This window comes from Neovison vison, chromosome 9 (genome assembly GCF_020171115.1).
Source record: "Neovison vison isolate M4711 chromosome 9, ASM_NN_V1, whole genome shotgun sequence".
In the NCBI taxonomy this organism is placed as follows: Eukaryota; Metazoa; Chordata; class Mammalia; order Carnivora; family Mustelidae; genus Neogale; species Neogale vison.
The window spans coordinates 49,869,829-49,887,820 of record NC_058099.1 but is presented as its reverse complement, the minus strand read 5'-3'; the positions used below and the strand labels follow the sequence as shown (position 1 = coordinate 49,887,820).

Here is a 17,992-nt window from a genome sequence, read left to right as displayed (position 1 = left end):
TATGCCAGTCGCTAGTTTATGCTTCAGAAACTCAAATCCAGCCATTTGGTAGTCTTCAAACCTATTGCCTACAGTCCCTGTTTTTGTCACTACCCTGTACCCCAGCAATCCTCAAAATGCCTCACCCGGCCTAGGAACTCATGCACATGCGCCCTTTCCAGCAGAGATGTCCACCAGCTCCACAGTCAGAATCACAAGCCTTTGAAATACGATTCATTTTTGATGGCTACTATTAGCCACCAAATGATGTTTGTGACTCATGTTAGAAACGAAAGAAGATCCGTTTGGTTCATTTAATGAGTCAACAAATATCCACTAAGCCTGGGTTAGCATTTGCTAGCCTGTGTAACAAACAAAACCATAAATATATGATGGCTGAAATATCATAATTATTTCTTGTTCGCATAAAGTCTAAAACTATTGCTCAAGAGAGTTTCTGTAGATTGGGTCAAGAAGTGGCATATTTCTCACAGCCCATCTGCTAGAACTCGTTACCTTGCTCACACATAACTGCAAAGAGTCTGGAAAGTGACCTAGCTGTGTGACAGGAAGAAAAAACAGTTTGGTTAGTAACAAATCCGTGTCAGCCATGACTTCTAGAATGGAAGGCATCATGCTGTTAAAAACAAAGTTCCTATTAGCAAAGGCCTGGCCTTGGGCCCTGAGAAAAAGTTACTTAAAATGCTCTCTGTTCTTGGCTGCACTCAAAAAACAAACCTTCCATCTCCTCTGGCTCCTCTCTCAATCACCTTTATACTGGGCCAAAGATATTTTTCAGGCACATATGTTCAGATTTTTTCCCATTGGGTTTTGATTTTACCCAGAGTCACACATGTGGGAAAGAGGCACGAGCCAGAGCCCAGACTACAGAGGAATGTATTTCTGAGCCTTTGCTCCTGGGGCTGCTCATTCGTTCATGCCTGTCTCTCCATGGCTCGTCCCTCAGGATGAGGACAGTGCCTGGGACGCCGAGCATCCCTGCTCTAAAGGCAATAGGAGGAGGCACACCATTGGATACCAGCACACAAGATTCAGCTATGCCTTCCGTTCATGCTTTGGACAAGGGCTGCCCTGTCTGGCCATTAATGAAGCTCTACTTCCCCTGTTCCACATTATTTCTAACCAGAACCATAATCCAAAAGCTAAGGGCTGTGATATCTAAAGTGAGCAAAAACAATTCTCTTAATGCTTCCGTTTCCGTTTCTCTCTGACAAACTTGATGTCTCACATTAGACCCAATAAATGGAAACACTTGCCTCTGTTCCCATCTCCTTGTTTTTCTTGGGCATAAAAAATAAGGATAATCTCCTTCTGTATAGATCTTATTCAGCTGTAACAGAAATTCATAGATTAAACAAAAGCGTCATCTAGAAACCCTCTCAGTTACGTCAGGAAGCAGTGCACCTGGGATCTACTGGCTGAGCGCAGTCGCAGAAGGGAGCAGCCACCGGTGGCCCAGGCGCACAGGCCTGAGAGGCCACATTTGGCTCACGCTGCCTAGGCCCGGTGGTCACAGCCCATGCTCCGGACACTTCTGTTTTGCCTCTTACAAGAGCCTTTTTTAATACAGTATTCAATGACTTTTTGGTTTTTAGCACTGTCTTCCCACAAACATCTAATTTCTCATTTCTCTCACCCTCTCTCTGCATCTCTCCTTTTTTGCTTCTTAGTTAACCTCTGTAATTAAACTCAGACTCGTTCGTGCTACTAAAATCAGACGCAAAGCAAGGCATGGAGTTATTTAGCAGTGTTCCCTTATTAGGTGATCATCCAGGTGGTCTAAAATAGGCTCATATTTTTGTTGTTGTTGGTTGACCATTAAAATCAGAACTCCAACATGAAAATTTCAAATAGGGAACTAGTAGTGATCCCTCAAAACAAATCTCCCCAACTCATCAGGAATCCAAAAAATCAGTTACAGAAAAACCAAGAATGTGATTTGTTGATTATCAGACCTGACTGTGTATCAGAATTACCTATGAAGTTGTTGAAAATATAGATTACAGCTTCTGTCCCAGAACGGACAACTGTGTCAAAAGGCTGAACTGTGTCCTGGAGAAGCCTCTACTTGTACATACTGGAATGGGATGGTTATACGCACTGGATGAATCTGTCTCCTTGGCAACCATGATGGAGTAAATCAGAAGGCACCCAAAAGCATTTCATGGTTGCCTTGTTCTTGGGGTAGGGAGAACCTTCATGTCCCAAGTCAAAGTCCTGGCTCTGTGTGCTAGTTTTTTTTTTTTAATAAGATTTTATTTATTTATTTGACAGAGAGAGAGAGATCACAAGTAGGCAGAGAGGCAGGCAGAGAGAGGGGAAGGGAAGCAGGCTCCCTGCCAAGCAGAGAGCCCGATGTGGGGCTTGATCCCAGGACCCTGGGATCATGACCTGAGCCGAAGGCAGAGGCTTTAACCCATTGAGCCACCCAGGTGCCTCTGTGTGCCAGTTTTAAACCACCTGAGATTCAAATGTAGTAGATCTAGAATGGAACTCAATAATATAACAAGCTTTTTCTAATAGATCTAAGAGGCGTGGTTAAGAGACATTGTTTTCATTGTATATTTCCATTGATTATAAATAGTTGGGTGACTTTGTGATTTGTCTTAACAGTGGATCATGAAGTAATAAAAAACATACAAGTAGCCTTTACTGATGACAGCCCCTCCAGTGACAGGACAAAGGCCATTACTTTTGAGCAAAAGCTCAGAATAATTAATTAAGGGCTGGGTTTAATTCAGTGACTTTTGAATTTTATAGCTATACACTTGCAGCTATAAAACCCACTTTTATTATTAAAATTCCTATAGGAAAAATAACTTAATAATTGTGAGTCTGAAACTCTCTTGTCCCTAACCTACTTTTCTCTACTGGCACCGTTGTTTTTATTACACAGTGAGGCAACTTGTAGTATAGCAGAACAGATTATGTTTTTAATAAGTACCCTGGGAGTTCTGAGGCAGCCAGTCCACAGACAAGGATTTGAGATCCCCTATAACAAGCACTGGACCTCAGGTCAAAATCTAGCATCAAGTTTAGCCCTATTCCTTGTTGTTTCATGGCCTTAGACAATCCATGAAGCCTCTCTGAACCTAAGTTCCTTGATTTCATAAAAGAAATACTTGACCCGCCCTGTTATGAAAGCAAAAACGAATTCAGATAATGCACATAACACACCACCTGCACACATGTATTCACTTATCAGATATTTATTGAGGACCTACCATCTGCCAGGACTCAGTAGTAGGAATGAAAAGAGAATAAGAGAGCAGTGATTCCTGCTTTTATGGAAGCCACGTCGTGAGGGATGGGGGACAGGGAATACACAAATAAATTATAAATTCTGATAGCTCTTTGCTTATGAAGAAAATTAAGTTGGTAGTGAGATACATAGCCACTGGCCAGGCATAAAGGGGTATGTGCTTCAGATGGAATGGTTAGGAAAGCTCCTATAGAAGGTGCTACTTGCGCCTGAGGACCAACCAAAGATGACAGCCATGCAGAAGTCTGTAGCTGGAGGATGGCAGGGAAAGAGAAGAGCCATGGTAAATGAGCTGATCTTTTGGAGAAAGGGAGAGAAGGTCAGGATGGCTGGAGCAGTGATAGATGGGGAGTGTGGCCTCGGCGAGGTAGGAGAGGTTGACAGCTGAACACGTAGAAGACATGGTTGTTTGGTCATGAAAAGGAGCTTGAAGTTTTGTTCTAATTGCACTGATAAAGCACTGGATAATCTAATCCAAGGAGTTACATGATCTGATCCGTGTTTGAGAATGATCACTCTGGCTGATGCAGGAGGAGGCTTATAGTGAAAGACAAGTGGAAGGGAGACCAGCTGGGCTCTGCAGCAGTCCAGCCAGAGACGGTAGCAACATCAGATCACAGCGACAAAGGGGAGTGCAGGGCTTAGATTCAGGGTCTATTTAGAGTTCAAGCTGGAAAGCTTCCTGTGGGCGGGGAGGGGAAGTAGGTAAGCCAAGGTGTATTCAGGGCCATTCCAGGTGCGTTCCCTTATTATCACCTGCATTATTCTCAGAGACCATAGTGCAGATTCACTCATCTTCACGTCACCTCATCCATGTCTCAAGTATATGGAATATAGGTGAAATAAGAGGAAAGAGCCCTAAATAGTCACGACAGATCTGGAGAGCCAATGCACATCTTCAGACCTTACTCAAGTTTCTGCCTTTGAACATAGCTTTAATGAGCATAATAACCTAGAGCCCTTAAAAGGGGGGAGAGGAAAGGAAAGAGGGACATCTTGTTATGGGAGACTGTAACAGGGCAAGCAGGAATAATGAGAAATAGGTGAAGGAGAAAACAAGAAGTAAAAAGCATAAAAAATGGGTTAAAGGATTGAATTAAATTATGCTTTTGTTCACAGTTAATGAAGGCACAGAAGGATGAATACCATCATAGAATGTCCTGCCTATAAAATGGTTAAAACAAAACTAAATCCATTTGGCTTACAAAGAATTAAGCGTAGGGTATATAAAAATGATTTCACATGGACCTTATTTCCCCCAAAGTGCTCAACAAATGATTCTTTTCATTGTATTTTATGGTCAGGTACCTAAAGCGGTGAACTTTCTCCCCAGCTGATAAAGGCCTATTAAAATGTAATGTACACAGCACTTGACTTCTGGCAAAATGGCATAGAGGCACTTTTCCCTATTCTTGCTAAATACAACTAAAATCCACGGAGATGATACATGAAACAAAGTGAAGAAGACTAAAAAGTGGAGAGGAAAAAGCAGACCAGCTAGAGACCCTGGGAAGTGAGAAACACTATTGTTACTTCATCAGTTTTCTTTTTGCTTCCTAACTTCTAGGCTTGGAGCTGAAGAAGCCAGCCGTCAGGAAAAACAATAGGAAGGCGCACACACACATACACTCACACACAATGCTTAACTAAAGACTGTTCTCTCTAGCCAAAGGACCAGGAAAGGGGTCGCCTACCAAGAGAGAAAACCTTTGGGAAATTCTACTTCAAAACAATATACGGTGGCCCATCATCACCGACACCAGCAGAAGTTGCATGGGGAACCTCAATTTTACCTCAACAGACTGAAATGAACATTCTTCAGTACCCCCACAGATGTGGTGTCAGAGAAGACTGATTTCATCTCCACAGGGTGGAATGTGGAAAAGACATGGGGAATCTGGAATTCCATCCTCGTTGTGCGGCACCCTCCTTACCCTTTTCTCTGGGGTGGTATGACAGATGGCCTCTTGGAGAGTCAGAACTTTCCCCCACCACCCAGCAGCAGTGAGGCCCTCCCATGGTGGGATCAGTGGAGACCAAGTGGGAGCCAGAAGTCCCACCCCTGCTGAGTGACAGAGGAGGCCAGGTTGAGAATCTGGACCTCCACTTCCACCGCAGAGTAACAAGGCAGCCCCTCCTTGCCCCCCCCACCTTAGTGGTTGCAGAGAAAGCCAGCTAAAACAGTAGGCTTAAATAAGATCCAGATTTGCATAACGTAATATGAAAATGTCCAGGTTTCAATTGAAAATCACTCATCATACCTCAAACCCACTTTCACCACTCTTACTCTGCATTCTTACTCAGTTTCAGCACTCTTACTCAGTGCTGGAAGTTCTATCCAGTGAAATAATGCAAGAAAAGGAAATGAAAGGCATATAGGTCAGAAAGGAAGGAAGAAAACTATTTGCAGATAAAATGATCACCTACTTAGAAAATACCAAAAAGTCTGCTCACAAAAAGTCCTAAAACTAGCATGTAAGTTTAACAAGGTCATGATATATGCAAAATCCAACTGTATATCTATATATTATCTATGGACACTGAAATTAAAAATATAATTTATCATCCTTCAAAAAATCCAAATAATTAGGTACAATTCTAACAAAATGTGTATAGAATTTATATGCTGAAAAATCATAAAACTCTGCTGAAAGAAATTAAGGGAGATCTAAATAAACCTATACTGTTCATGGATTGGAAGATTCAGCACAGTTAAAAACAACAGTTCTCCCCATATTGATATAGTGGTTTAAGTCCTATCAAAATCTCAGCAAGATTTTATGATTATAGATAAGATTATTGTAAACATATACAGAAAAGCAAAGAAACTAGAATAGTAAAGAAGTCTAAAGTGGAAAGTATCAACCTATTCAGCTGTAAGATTAATTATATGCTTACAGTAATTAAGACTATATGGTATTGGTAAATGATAGATGCACAGAACAGTAGAACAGAAGAGAGAACCCAGAAACAGGTACACAGAAATATGCCCAACCTATTTTGGCAAAGGTACAAAAGCATTTCAATGGAAGAACAAGAGCTTATTCACCAAATGATGGTGTACATCCATAGGCCCAAAAAAGTGAATTTTGATCGAAGTCTCACACCTATATGAAAATTAACTGAAAATGTATCACAGACTTCAATGTAAAATGTGAAACTATGAAATTTTACCAAAGAAGTATAGGAAAAATCTTTAGTATCTAGGTGTAATAAATAGTTTTGACTTAATATCAAAAGCATGATCCATGAAAGGAAAACTCAATAAATGAGACTTCATTAGAGTTAAGAAAACTTATATTCTGTAAAAGATGATGTTTAAAAAGATGAAAAAAAAAGCCTACAGAAGTGGGAGAAAATCCTTGCAAGCCACATGTCTAACAGAGGACTAATATCTAGAATAAAAAGAACTCTCAAAACTCAAAAGAAAAAAATAATCCAATTAGAAAGTGTTCAAAAGACATGAAGAGACATTTCACCAAAGAGGATACAAAGATGACAAATAAGCACATGAAAAAATATCCAACAGCAGTAGCCATAAGGGAAATGGGAACTCAAACCACAATCAGGTATTACTACACACCTATCAGAATGGCTAAAATTAAAACCAATGACAACACTAAATGCTGGCAAGGATGGAGAGAAACTGGATCACTCATATATTGCTGATTTTACATTCCATAAAATGATACAGCCACTCTGGAAAACGATCCAGTTTCTTGAAAAATTAAACCTGTAACTACCATATGATCTAACAGTGGCACTCCTGGGCATTTATCCCAGATGAATGAAGACTTATGTTCTCACAAAGACTTGTACAGAAATGTTTGTAGCAGCTTTATTTGAATAGATACAATCTGGAAACAACCCAGATGTCCTTCAACAAATGAATGGCTAAAGAAACTGTGATAAATCTATGCCATGGAATACTACTCAGCGATAAAAAGGGACAAACTATTGATACATACAACCATAGTATCATGAGAGACCCAAAAAAATCTCAAAATTATTGAGTGGAAAACAAAATTTAAAGATTACTGTTTTTATAATGTTCTTGAAATGACAAAATTATAGAAATGCAGAGGAAATTAATGGTTGTCAGAGGATGAAACAGGGTTGGGGACAACATGTGGGCTCCTGTACTGAGGGGAATGTTCTGTGTCTTAACTTTATCAATTTCAGTGTCCTAATTATGATACTATAGTTTTGTAAGATGTTGCCATTGGGGGAATCTAGGTAGAGCACACAGGGGATTGATCTGTGTGATTTCTGACAACCACATGTGAATTTGTAGTTGTCTCCAAGTAAAAAAATTAATTAAAAAAAAAGCCGAGGTGACTGGCTGGCTCAGTCAGTAAAGCATGTGACTCTTGATGTCGGGTTTCTAAGTTTGAGTTCCATGTTGATTGAAGAAATTACTTAAAATCTTTAAAAATAATAATAATAAGCCCTTAAAAATAAGAGCTATAATATCATTTGTAAATTTAATGATAAAATGCACAAATCATCACAGCTTGTTAGATACTATGCTCCATCCTCAGATTCTTCAATCCGTGTTCTTTTCCTGAAATTCTGTGGTAGATGAGCGGATGGATGGATGGTTTCTATATTGCGCAGTTACAATTTTTTTCAAAGGAAAACATGATCAGTGGGAAAAGCCTGGGTATACCAGTTGTTCATTGTGGGTCACCCCCGTATTTCAAGGGAACGCCCTGAGCCCACAGTCACCATCTAGTAAAATCTCACATTCCTTCCCACCTTCAGGAAAACCACTAGTGAAGACATCACGAGGGACTGTGATCAACACCGAGGAGGCTGCCATCGCAGTTGACGTGGGAAGCACCATCAAAACAGTGCAAGGAGTGAATGTGACAATTAACTGCCAAGTTGCAGGTGAGAAATGCATTCATGTATTAATTCATCTGTTCAAATATTAATGGAGCCCAGTGCTAAGTTGGAGGATACAAAGATAAATACAAATTCTACATTGAGAGACTCAGGTCTAGTAGGAAAGCTAAGGCAGGAACCTCAGTCACCCTGAAAATGGACAATGCTACAGAAGTTTGGAGGAGGAAAGATGAATTCTGGCTGGGATGGAGGTGGTTTCTTATTTCAGCCTTAAACACTACATGTGCCAAGATGGAAGCAAAGAGTGTTCCAAGCGGACAAACGAATGTGAAAAATTCATGGAAGTAGGAAAGCCCAAGACTATAAGGGAACAGTGTGTGTTTTGGTCTGGCTGGAGCCCAGAGTAGAGAAACGGTGTGGAGGGGCTTAAGTTGTAGTAAGGTGGCTTTGCAATTGCACCATGGAATACCTTAAAGGCTTAGCCAAGGAGTTCAGGAAAAGGCAGACAGAGTGGCATTAAAGAGCCAGACTTCCAGAAGAGTAAGCCAACAGCAGTGCATAGAATGGACTGAAGATAGGAAATATTGGGACAGAGAGGCCAGTTAAGAAACTGTCACAGTAGTTGGGGTGCCTGCCTGGCTCAGTGGGTAGAGCAAGTGACACTTGATCTCAAGGTTGTGAGTTTAAGCCCTATGTTGAGTGTAGGGATGATTAAAAAGTTAAATAATAAAAACAAAAGCTGTCTTGGTAGTTTAGGGAAGAGGTAATCGGGGCCCAGGCTCAGGGCAGTGATGATGGACAGGTAAAGAGTGGAGGAATACCAGAGAGGTGGCAGAGGTAAGACCAGCAGGAATCTGGAGCTTGCTCTCATCCAAAGTGGGTAGGAGTCATGATGGAAAACCACCAGTGCTCTTGGGAGTTGTGATCAGTAGGAACTGCCCTCCACTTGGCCTTGCAAACTCAGAGGCCTACAGGGAACAGAAAGTCAGAGGGCAGCGGAAGAGGCATAGACAATAGGGGGTGGTAGTATGTTCTTTATAAAGGTATTACCTGCCATTAATAAGCCAAAAACATCAGCACAGAGGCAAGGCCCGGCTGCTGATTCTCCCTTCCCCTGGACCACTAGTGGGTGACTTCTATCCTAAGGGTCTTCACTCTCACAGTACAAAGAAATGAACAGCTGCTGTGCCAGGGTCCAGCTCCAGTCCCCTCATCGCCATCCTCATCAGACACCCCCACCTGTGGCACACCCAAAACTGGCTTCCCCAGGCATACTCAGCGAGCACAGTGGAACGGCAGTGGCATCCCTTCTCTGGGACTTTCTTTGATCCGAGATCTCCACCCCATCCTCGGAGGTTTTGCCTCCGCCTGTGATTTATAGGACACATAACCCAGTTTAGAATAAGTAGGAGGAAGATCTTAATCTAAAGCATGTTGTTTCCAAAGAACAGCCAGTCTGGTTTCCTCTGAAATATTCTGGTAGCTCCAGGAAAGCAGAACTATAAATCTATCTCTGTCATCAGAAATTAGCTTCTCTCTATAAAGCTCCTCTTGGCCTGCGTGTCCAGCCTCGTCAGTGAGACCTTCCTCAGTCATATCCCGTCAGGCCCGGCCCTCCCAGAGAAGGAGTCAGACAAACCCTCTGACAAGGGCTTCCCATTAAGGAACTGGTCTTCAGGCAGGGCCTGGTGGTGCAGGAGGGGCCTTCTGGCCCCAACCGGCACCCCGTGCCCGACCACCATAAACACGTGCCTCAGAGACACAACACTGACCAGAGATAGAGCCGACTGTGCTGTGTCTCTTCTTGAGAGACAAAATGGGGAAGAGTAAGAGAATGGGGAGCAGGGGGACATGCAACAAGGAAGTGGGCGCTTAAAGGGGATGGAGAGAGCCAGAATCCAGGTGAGGAAATACGTACCGTGGGGAACCAGGGACACTAAAACCAGCTTTGGCCAATTCTATCTCGCCACTTGGTGCCCTGTGTCCCTGACTCCACGCAGAGACTCACTCTTGGGGACTTCATTGTGAGAGCTCAGGTTGTTGTGCCTACTTCTTGCCTGGCCCGGCCATGACAAGCTTGAGTTTTCTTTTTATGCAGAGAACCATTTGTGTTAATCATGGTTGACTAAAATAAATCTGTGTATCTTTGTCATTGTGTCTTCTGTTCAATAAGGTATGTATTCGAAGTGGTGGGCAAGAGCCTGCTTTTGATTACACAGTTGGTGTGTGAATTTGCTGGACAAAGACATCATCCTTGAGCTGCATCTCCAGTCAAAATACTGAGTGTTTAAAAGGTTAAGAGCAGTAGGAGTGGCTTTTACTTTACTAATACAAGTGCCTCTCTGGTTCTCTTATGGGGTAATTTTAATGGCTATTTTACACTCCATATTAAGAATATTACATAATTTATGTAGTATAACTCATGTCCTCCTATATTTGAGTTGTTAGCAGTTTCTCATGAAATAACTTCTTGTACAAACATACTTTCAACTTGTAAGATGCACCTCACAAATTGCTCCCAACCCTTAAACATAATAAATATTAAGCGGTGAGTATGGTGAGCATTCTTTCTGAAAAGTCATCCAATCCAGTTTATCACTCCCACACTTTTTCCTCTGCTTGAGAAGAGTTGAGAAGACCTTGTAGGAGATAAAAATCTGGGGGAGAAGGGAGTGTTTCAGCCACTGGGACCAGCATGTGAAAAGGGCCTGAGGTAGAAAGAGCAGGCTGTCTCTAAAGGAGTAGAATATGGCTGCGGTGACTGTACTACAGACAACAGAGAAGAAAGTAGCATGACCTATTTCTGGAGGTGGGGGGAAGAGCAGACAGGGGCTAGCTCTTACATGCTTTATAAATTATGGTACAATTTGGGATTTTGTCCTAAGAACAAAAGAAGATTTCAAGAGACTTAGGAGATAAAATTCTTAGGACTGGTGATGCAGAAATAAATAGCTGAGGAATCAGTGGCAGGCAGTATATTTATTCGGGTAGGCTAGACTATGCTAATAAGTAGACCCCCAAATATATCATGGAGCAAACAAGATAGAAGTTTATTGTTGTTTACCCAGGAGTCCAAAGAGCTGACTTCCCCACACGGTCAGGGTCACAGAATGCTTGTGGCTCTATTATTTTAAACACATGCCCCCCAGGGTCTCCCAGATTGTCTCTAACCTGTCAAGCAGAAGAGGGGAAGAACAAAGCATGGAGGATGATTGGGAAGGCTTTGAAGGGCCACACCTGGAAGAAGCATCTGTTACCACTTCTCACGGTCCCTCTCGTCACCGTCCCTCTCCCCACCATAAGGGATATTGAGCAGTGGGGCCAGGATGGGCACCAAGGAAAAAGAAGGAAATGGGTTTTGTGAACCCCTATCAATGTCTGCCTCAATCCGTATGGAGAAAGGTGACATGCTAGACACCTCCTCTCCAGACTTCCATGGTTCTTCAGAATAACTGCCACAGCTAACATTTTAGTTACGGCAACCTTTCCTTTTCTCGCATCACGCCATGGAAGAAGCTGCTGGAATGCGTCCTGTCAGGCAGCTCAGGATGCTGACAGGCTTGTGTGGCGTGTGGTGCCAGCAGCCTTCCAAATACAACAAGTGGTCTGGTCAGCCAAAATATCCTTTCCGGATTAAAAAATGAATATTCTAGTATCACCCTCCCTGGAGGCTCTGTGGAGACGAAAGTTTCTAATCCTCATAATCATCTAACCCATTGTGACTAGACTCACTTAATTCTTTCAAGCGACAGGGAGAGCATTGTGTTGCTGATAAGATAGGCCAGCAAAGGGAAAAAGGCAAAGCAGCGTTTTTTTCCTCCCGTTTTAGACCAGTCATAGCTGGGAGGCTAGAGCTTGGAGCTTATCCAAGTAACTTGTCAACACCATAGCACAGGACTGCGTTCTGTGGTGGAGCATCTTTTCTGTCATTTCTTAGACATTTCTTCTGGTAAAAGGTGTGGTCACATCACAACAGCCTAGGAGGGGGAAAAAAATCTCCCACAACTTGACAGCTTCTGGACAAGAAGAGCACTGACAAAGCACACATGGGTTCTAGAAACCCCTCCTCACAATAATCTTGGTGTTATAGCTACAGCAAAAAGGTTCATTCTCAGAATAGAAACAAGGATTTGACAGTTCAGAAACAATAGTGTAGCATTTCTGATGTTCTCTGAAGAGGCAGTCAGGTACAGGGCGTGCGGTGTGGTCAACATGGTAGGCTGGGATCTGTGACATCAAATGACTGAGTGTGAATCTCTGCCCGGCCATTGGTCGGTCACTGACTGGCTATGGGGGGAGGAGTAGGGAGAGACAGAAGCTCTGACCCCGCGTCATCAGTCAGGGATCCAAACTAACATCACTTCAGGCAGATTTTTGTTTCATCTCGTTGACAAATGTGATTATCTTTATAAAATATCTTGGCTCATAGCAAATGTTCACCAAGTGTTCTTTCTCCTCTCACATGCTCAGGACATCTGACCGTTGTGCCCTCCCTATGTTCAGCTATTCTGAATGTCGGTATTGGGCATGTATCTCTGGTACCTTTTCAAGGGACTCTGGCTTAAACAAGGGCTGGTGACATTCTCTAAAGGCTCATTATCATCTCTTGAGGGAAAAAAAGGAAAAAAGAACTCTCTGAGGCCTCCTCTTCCTTTCTTCTGTTTGTAAGATGTCAGAGTCAGTTGTGAAAGAGACTGAAAAGATTCTGAAGTATCTTTTCAGTGTCGTCTTCTGCCGAGGCCCCCAGTCCTATGCAGGAAGCCCCCAACATGAGACACCAGACACAACTCGACCATCAGCAAATTCTTGATGCAGGCCATACTGGAGTGAGCCTGACAGAGATTTGCTAATAAATATATCAAAGAATGCCTACAACATAATTTCTCTCCCTTGGGCATGGGCGTCACTTCTGTGGTTTTAGCTCTACAGAGACTGGAGGTAACCTCCTTCCACCCTTTGCTATCCTGAACGTTTGCATTTCTCCCATGAGCCACCTTCCCCTCACCTAGAGAATTCAGTCATTGTGGTAAGCACCCTGTTGCACACTGGCAAACACCCCGATTTCATGGGGGTGCAGGAGGCAGAGTGATTAAGGGAATTGAAGATGCTCGGACCCACTTCCTGGGGAAGTGAGAAATAGCTCCAGGTCTCTCTCGGGGCCTGGGTTCTCTCCCTCTGCCTCTTGTTTCTCACCTCTCCCTGCCCAATTTCCTCTCTTCTCCTGCATGTCTCTGCCTCTGGCTGTCCTGCAGGAGCATGGGCCCTTCCAGAGAAGGAGGCACTGGGAGCAGCAGCCAGTCTTGCTGCGGGGTTGTCCGTGTTGCCGAGATCCTCAAGAATGTTGGTGCTGGAGACACACACACTGTCCCATCAGTTCAGTGCTGGAGGGAGTGTTCCCGCTTCCCTTCACTTAGTGGAACCAAGGGCCCATTTAGTCCAGCCGCCTGGCTCTAGAACATTCTTAGGTCCTAGCAGGGACTGTGTGCTTGCTGCCCACAGCACTCTTCAAAAGAATGTGCCAACAAGGGAAATACTTGCAGAAAATGATCTGTTAGGACCTCAGTTCTCCTTGTGCTTTCAGGAGAGAAATGGCAGGGAATGCTTTCTTCAGCTTACCTTTCAGAGGCTTTCTCCTGAATGCTGTGGATTTTTTTTCTTTTAACCTAAAAACTAAGCTCAGGGTCCAGAGCCCAAGCTCGCATGACTAGGCATCACAATGCTCTTGCTCTCCCTAGTGGTGCTGCAATGAAAACTCAGCTTTTCTGCCTCTTACCTGCCCCATCTGTCCAGGTGTATTCAGGGGCTGGGCCACCCTGGTCCTTGTGCAGTTGAGCGTTGGGCGTCATGGGACCTGCCTCTCCCTGATGTGACAGGCATGCAGTCTCCGAGTCTTCATCCCATTTCAGCAGCCCTCCTTCCAGCAAGTTTGGTGATTCATAGGGTTTCTCATCAAATTATTGTTAATCGGAGTAAAAGAGAAAACCAGAGAATCCCTCCTCTATTCCTCGTAATAGGGAGGAAGGCCCTGCAGACTAGCCAGATACTTTGACCGACATCTTGGGCCCCTGCTCCAGGCCCAGCTGAGGCAGCAGAGCAGCCAGGATACCCGTGAATTCCCACAAGGCTGTTCATCATCAGTGAGGGAGTGTGAGACCACCTTCCCGCCTCTATCCTACTTCCTCCTACTGGGAGCTCAGGAGCCCGAAGTCCCCAGGGACCCATAATTGGGGCTGCCACTGAGCCAGGGGTACAGAGTAGACTGCTGGCAAATTCTGTTCAGCAGATTCAAGGACAAGTAACAGATACAAAGGCCGTCCCTTGAAGATGTCTGTGTCCTCACCGGTAGGCTGCCTATTAAAGGCAACACTGTCCTTGCCCCAAATGCAGCATGTAGCCCCAACTCAGAGAAGCTCAGAACTGAAGGTTAAGCCCTTTGACTCTTCCTGACTTTGACCCCCATTGACCAGGATTTGACATTATTGACATACCCTAGATACACACTCAAGAGCCGTGAGTAAACTCCAGTGGAGCCAGCAGGCCGAGGGTGAGAGGAATGGAGCCTTCTGCTCCCCAGAGACCTGTGAATTGATGCCCCAGATTTTCTGCCTCTGGGTTCACTCCAAGCTCAGCGTCCTGCGGAGCCTCCCACACAGACTGTCTCAGAAGGCTCGTCCTGGGCCGGGGCCTGCTTGCCAGCACGGCAACCACAGGGAAACATCCTGAAGAATTAAAGCTGCCACCTTGGGCTGCTATTACAAAATGTCCATAGACAAGGTGGCTTAAATGTCCAAAATGTATTTCACCTAGTCCTGGAGGCGGAGAAGTCCAAGCTCAAGGTGCCAGCTCCTGCGGGTCTGTTGAGAGCTCTTTTCTGGATTGCAGACCACCATCTGACCGTGTCTTGACATGGTGGAGAGAGAGAGAGAGGGCTAGCTCTCCTGTCTCTTCTTTTTTTTTTTTTTTTTTCAGGATTTTATTTATTTATTTGACAGGCAGAGATCACAAGTAGGCAGAGAGGCAGGCAGAGAGAGAGAGGAAGGGAAGCAGGCTCCCGGCTGAGCAGAGAGCCTGATACAGGGCTTGATCCCAGGACGCTGGAATCATGACCCCAGCCGAAGGCAGAGGCTTGAACCCACTGAGCCACCCAGGCACCCCTCCAGTCTCTTCTCATAAGGGCACTAATCCCATCATGACAACCCCAACCCCATGACATCACCTAAACCTAATTACCTCCAAAGGCCCCACCTCCAAATACTATCACATTGGAGGGGGAGAGAACTTCATCTTATGAATTTGCAGAGAAACACATTCAGTCAATGATGCCCCTTCAAAGAGCCCAACTTCCAAAGACAGGTACTCCGTCCTAACTCATTCGCACTCTCCCCAGCTCTCTCTCACAGGCGTTAAACTTGGACTGATGAAAGAGCAGAGTACTTTGTTTTTGTCTCTCTCTTTTGTCTCTTTCTCTGGGGTGCTATGGCCACAGCTCTGTGTTCTCTTATTCTAAGAAAATACATAGGCTCCAAAAACTACAAGCGTGTTTTCCATGTACAGTGTCAGTTCTGGTCAGGTTCCAGCAGCTTTCATTGGTCTGGTTCATACTAGACAAAATACTAAGATTTTATAGCTTTTAACTTTTTATTGAAGTGTAATATCTGTACAGAAAAGGGGACATATCACAAAGGTCCCACCAAACCAGCTCTCGGGTCAGGAACCAGAGAATAACCAGCGACCATGCCCTTTGTCCCCAGGTAGTCTCCACACCCCCTTTGCCCCTCCCTCTCACTAAAGCCACCAGCCCGAATGCTAACAGCCTGTGTTGATGTTACTGGGTTTTGTCTGTCACTTACAGAAAAGAGATCATCCAATATGTACTCTTTTCTGTCCAGCTCTTCTCGCTCAATGTCTGTTTCATGTGCTTGTCAATCATTCATCTTCACCGCCGTATAGATTTGGGGCTTATGTCCATCCCTGGTTTCCGCACAGAGTTTGGGTACTTTCCTTCATCTTGGCAAGTGCCCTTGACCAGCTGCCCACTTGGCTGTTCTGTTAACTGGCCTCTTTCTTCCTGCCTCATCAGTGTGAGCTTTAAAAGACCAAAGCTCTCGAGACCATGGAGAGGTCACAGGCATTATTTGGTTTGGCCAGAGGTTGGTAGAAGACGCCCAGGCAGATGCTTCCTGCTGAGTAGCCCCTGGGAGGGTCTGCCAAGCAGTGGTAACTGCCTCCAGGGTCACCTGAGTGTGTTCCCCTGATGCGTTTATTTTTTTTTCTTCCTAGGTGTGCCTGAAGCTGAAGTCACTTGGTTCAGGAACAAAAGCAAACTGGGCTCCCCTCCCCATGGGCACGAGGGCTCCTTGCTGCTCACAGACGTGTCCCCCTCGGATCAGGGTCTTTACTCCTGCAGGGCCGCCAATGTCCATGGAGAGCTGACCGAGAACACGCAGCTGCTGATCCTAGGTAAACACCCCGAGGCTGACCGTCCAGCCCACCCTCATCCTCCCTTTATCCCTGATGCAACTACGTACATAAAAGCAATATATGCCTTCCCTCCTCCCACCTTAGGGCCTTCCAGTAAAAAGAACACAGACCCAGGGGCCAAGCAGACATCATTTTGAACACTGGTTCTACTGCTTTTTCACTGTGTGTGACCCTTTGTGATCTTGGGCGACTCACTTAGCCCTACTAAGCCTTAGATGCTGGCCTTGATATGGATGCACGGCGGGGACTGTCCATGTAGGGGGAGGTGGCTTCCAATGCCGAAGAAGTAAAGAAGTTATTGTTAATTTCTTCTGCATTAAGGACTTCTTTGAGCATCGAATGAAAACTATGGACTACCCCCTCCAGAAAAATCCACACATATAACATTTTTCATAGAATTTCAGAAAGTTCATAGTCCAGCCCACCTCAAGTCCACACAGATACCCCCCGCCCAGTCCGTTCAGGCTGCTAAAACAAAACACCACGAACTGGATAGCTCATAACAACAGAAGTTTATGTCTTATGTAAGACATATGTCTAGAAGACATTATGTCCTCTAGAGGCTGGAAGTCCAGGATCAGGAGGTCAGCGCAGTCGGGTTCTGCTGAACCCCCTTCTTCTCTGGGCTACAGACCTCCTGGCTTCTTGCTGTATCCATCCATGGCAGAAGCAACAAGCCAGCTCTCCGTGGTCTCATGTATAAGGGCACTAATGGCCATCTTGAGGGCTCTGCTTCACCTCCTAAAGGCCCTAATACCTAATACTATCACCTTGGGGGTTAGGACTTCACCTATGAATTTGAAGGGACACAGGTATCCAGACTACAGTACATCCAAGTATAAGAACCCATAAGAACACAATTCTTCACATAACATAGGTATTAGAAATAACGGCCCCTGGGGCGCCTGGGTGGCTCAGTGGGTTAAAGCTTCTGCCTTCAGCTCAGGTCATGATCTCAGAGTCCTGGGATTGAGCCCTGCATCAGGCTCTCTGCTCAGCAAGGAGCCTGCTTGCTCCTCTCTCTCTGCCTGCCTCTCTGCCTTCTTGTGATCTCTGTCTGTCAAATAAATAAAATCTTTAAAAAAAAAAAAAAAATGAATGGCCCCTGGGGCACTATCTAATATTCCTGTTGCCCAGTGCTGGACTCAGCCATGTTGGGAGCAATAACTGGGTTACTTTTATCCTGTGGATGAGGGACCCTCGGGTTATCTTCCCCAGAGTCTGGAACTTGGTGGGATGCAGTAAAAAGGCTTGTTTTCATCTTACCACTTTTTTTTAAAACTGATAATTAGAGCGCTCATGCTAGTTTTCTCACTAAGAGAAAGCTCTCATTCTAAGGGAAAAAAGAAGGAACTGTGAGAAATACAAAGACTCACACGCCATACATACACACACATTCAT

At 44.5% G+C, this 17,992-nt stretch overlaps 1 protein-coding gene across 1 annotated transcript in view; it reads left to right on the top strand.

Annotated features, from left to right (window-relative positions):
* ADAMTSL1 (ADAMTS like 1) overlaps positions 1-17,992 on the top strand; it is a 390,585-nt gene that overhangs the window by 297,791 nt on the left and 74,802 nt on the right. Inside the window, exons 22-23 of the mRNA XM_044265608.1 lie at positions 8,027-8,155; positions 16,391-16,570. Of these exons, the coding sequence (XP_044121543.1) occupies positions 8,027-8,155; positions 16,391-16,570 (309 nt within the window). The remainder of the gene's footprint in view (positions 1-8,026; positions 8,156-16,390; positions 16,571-17,992) is intronic.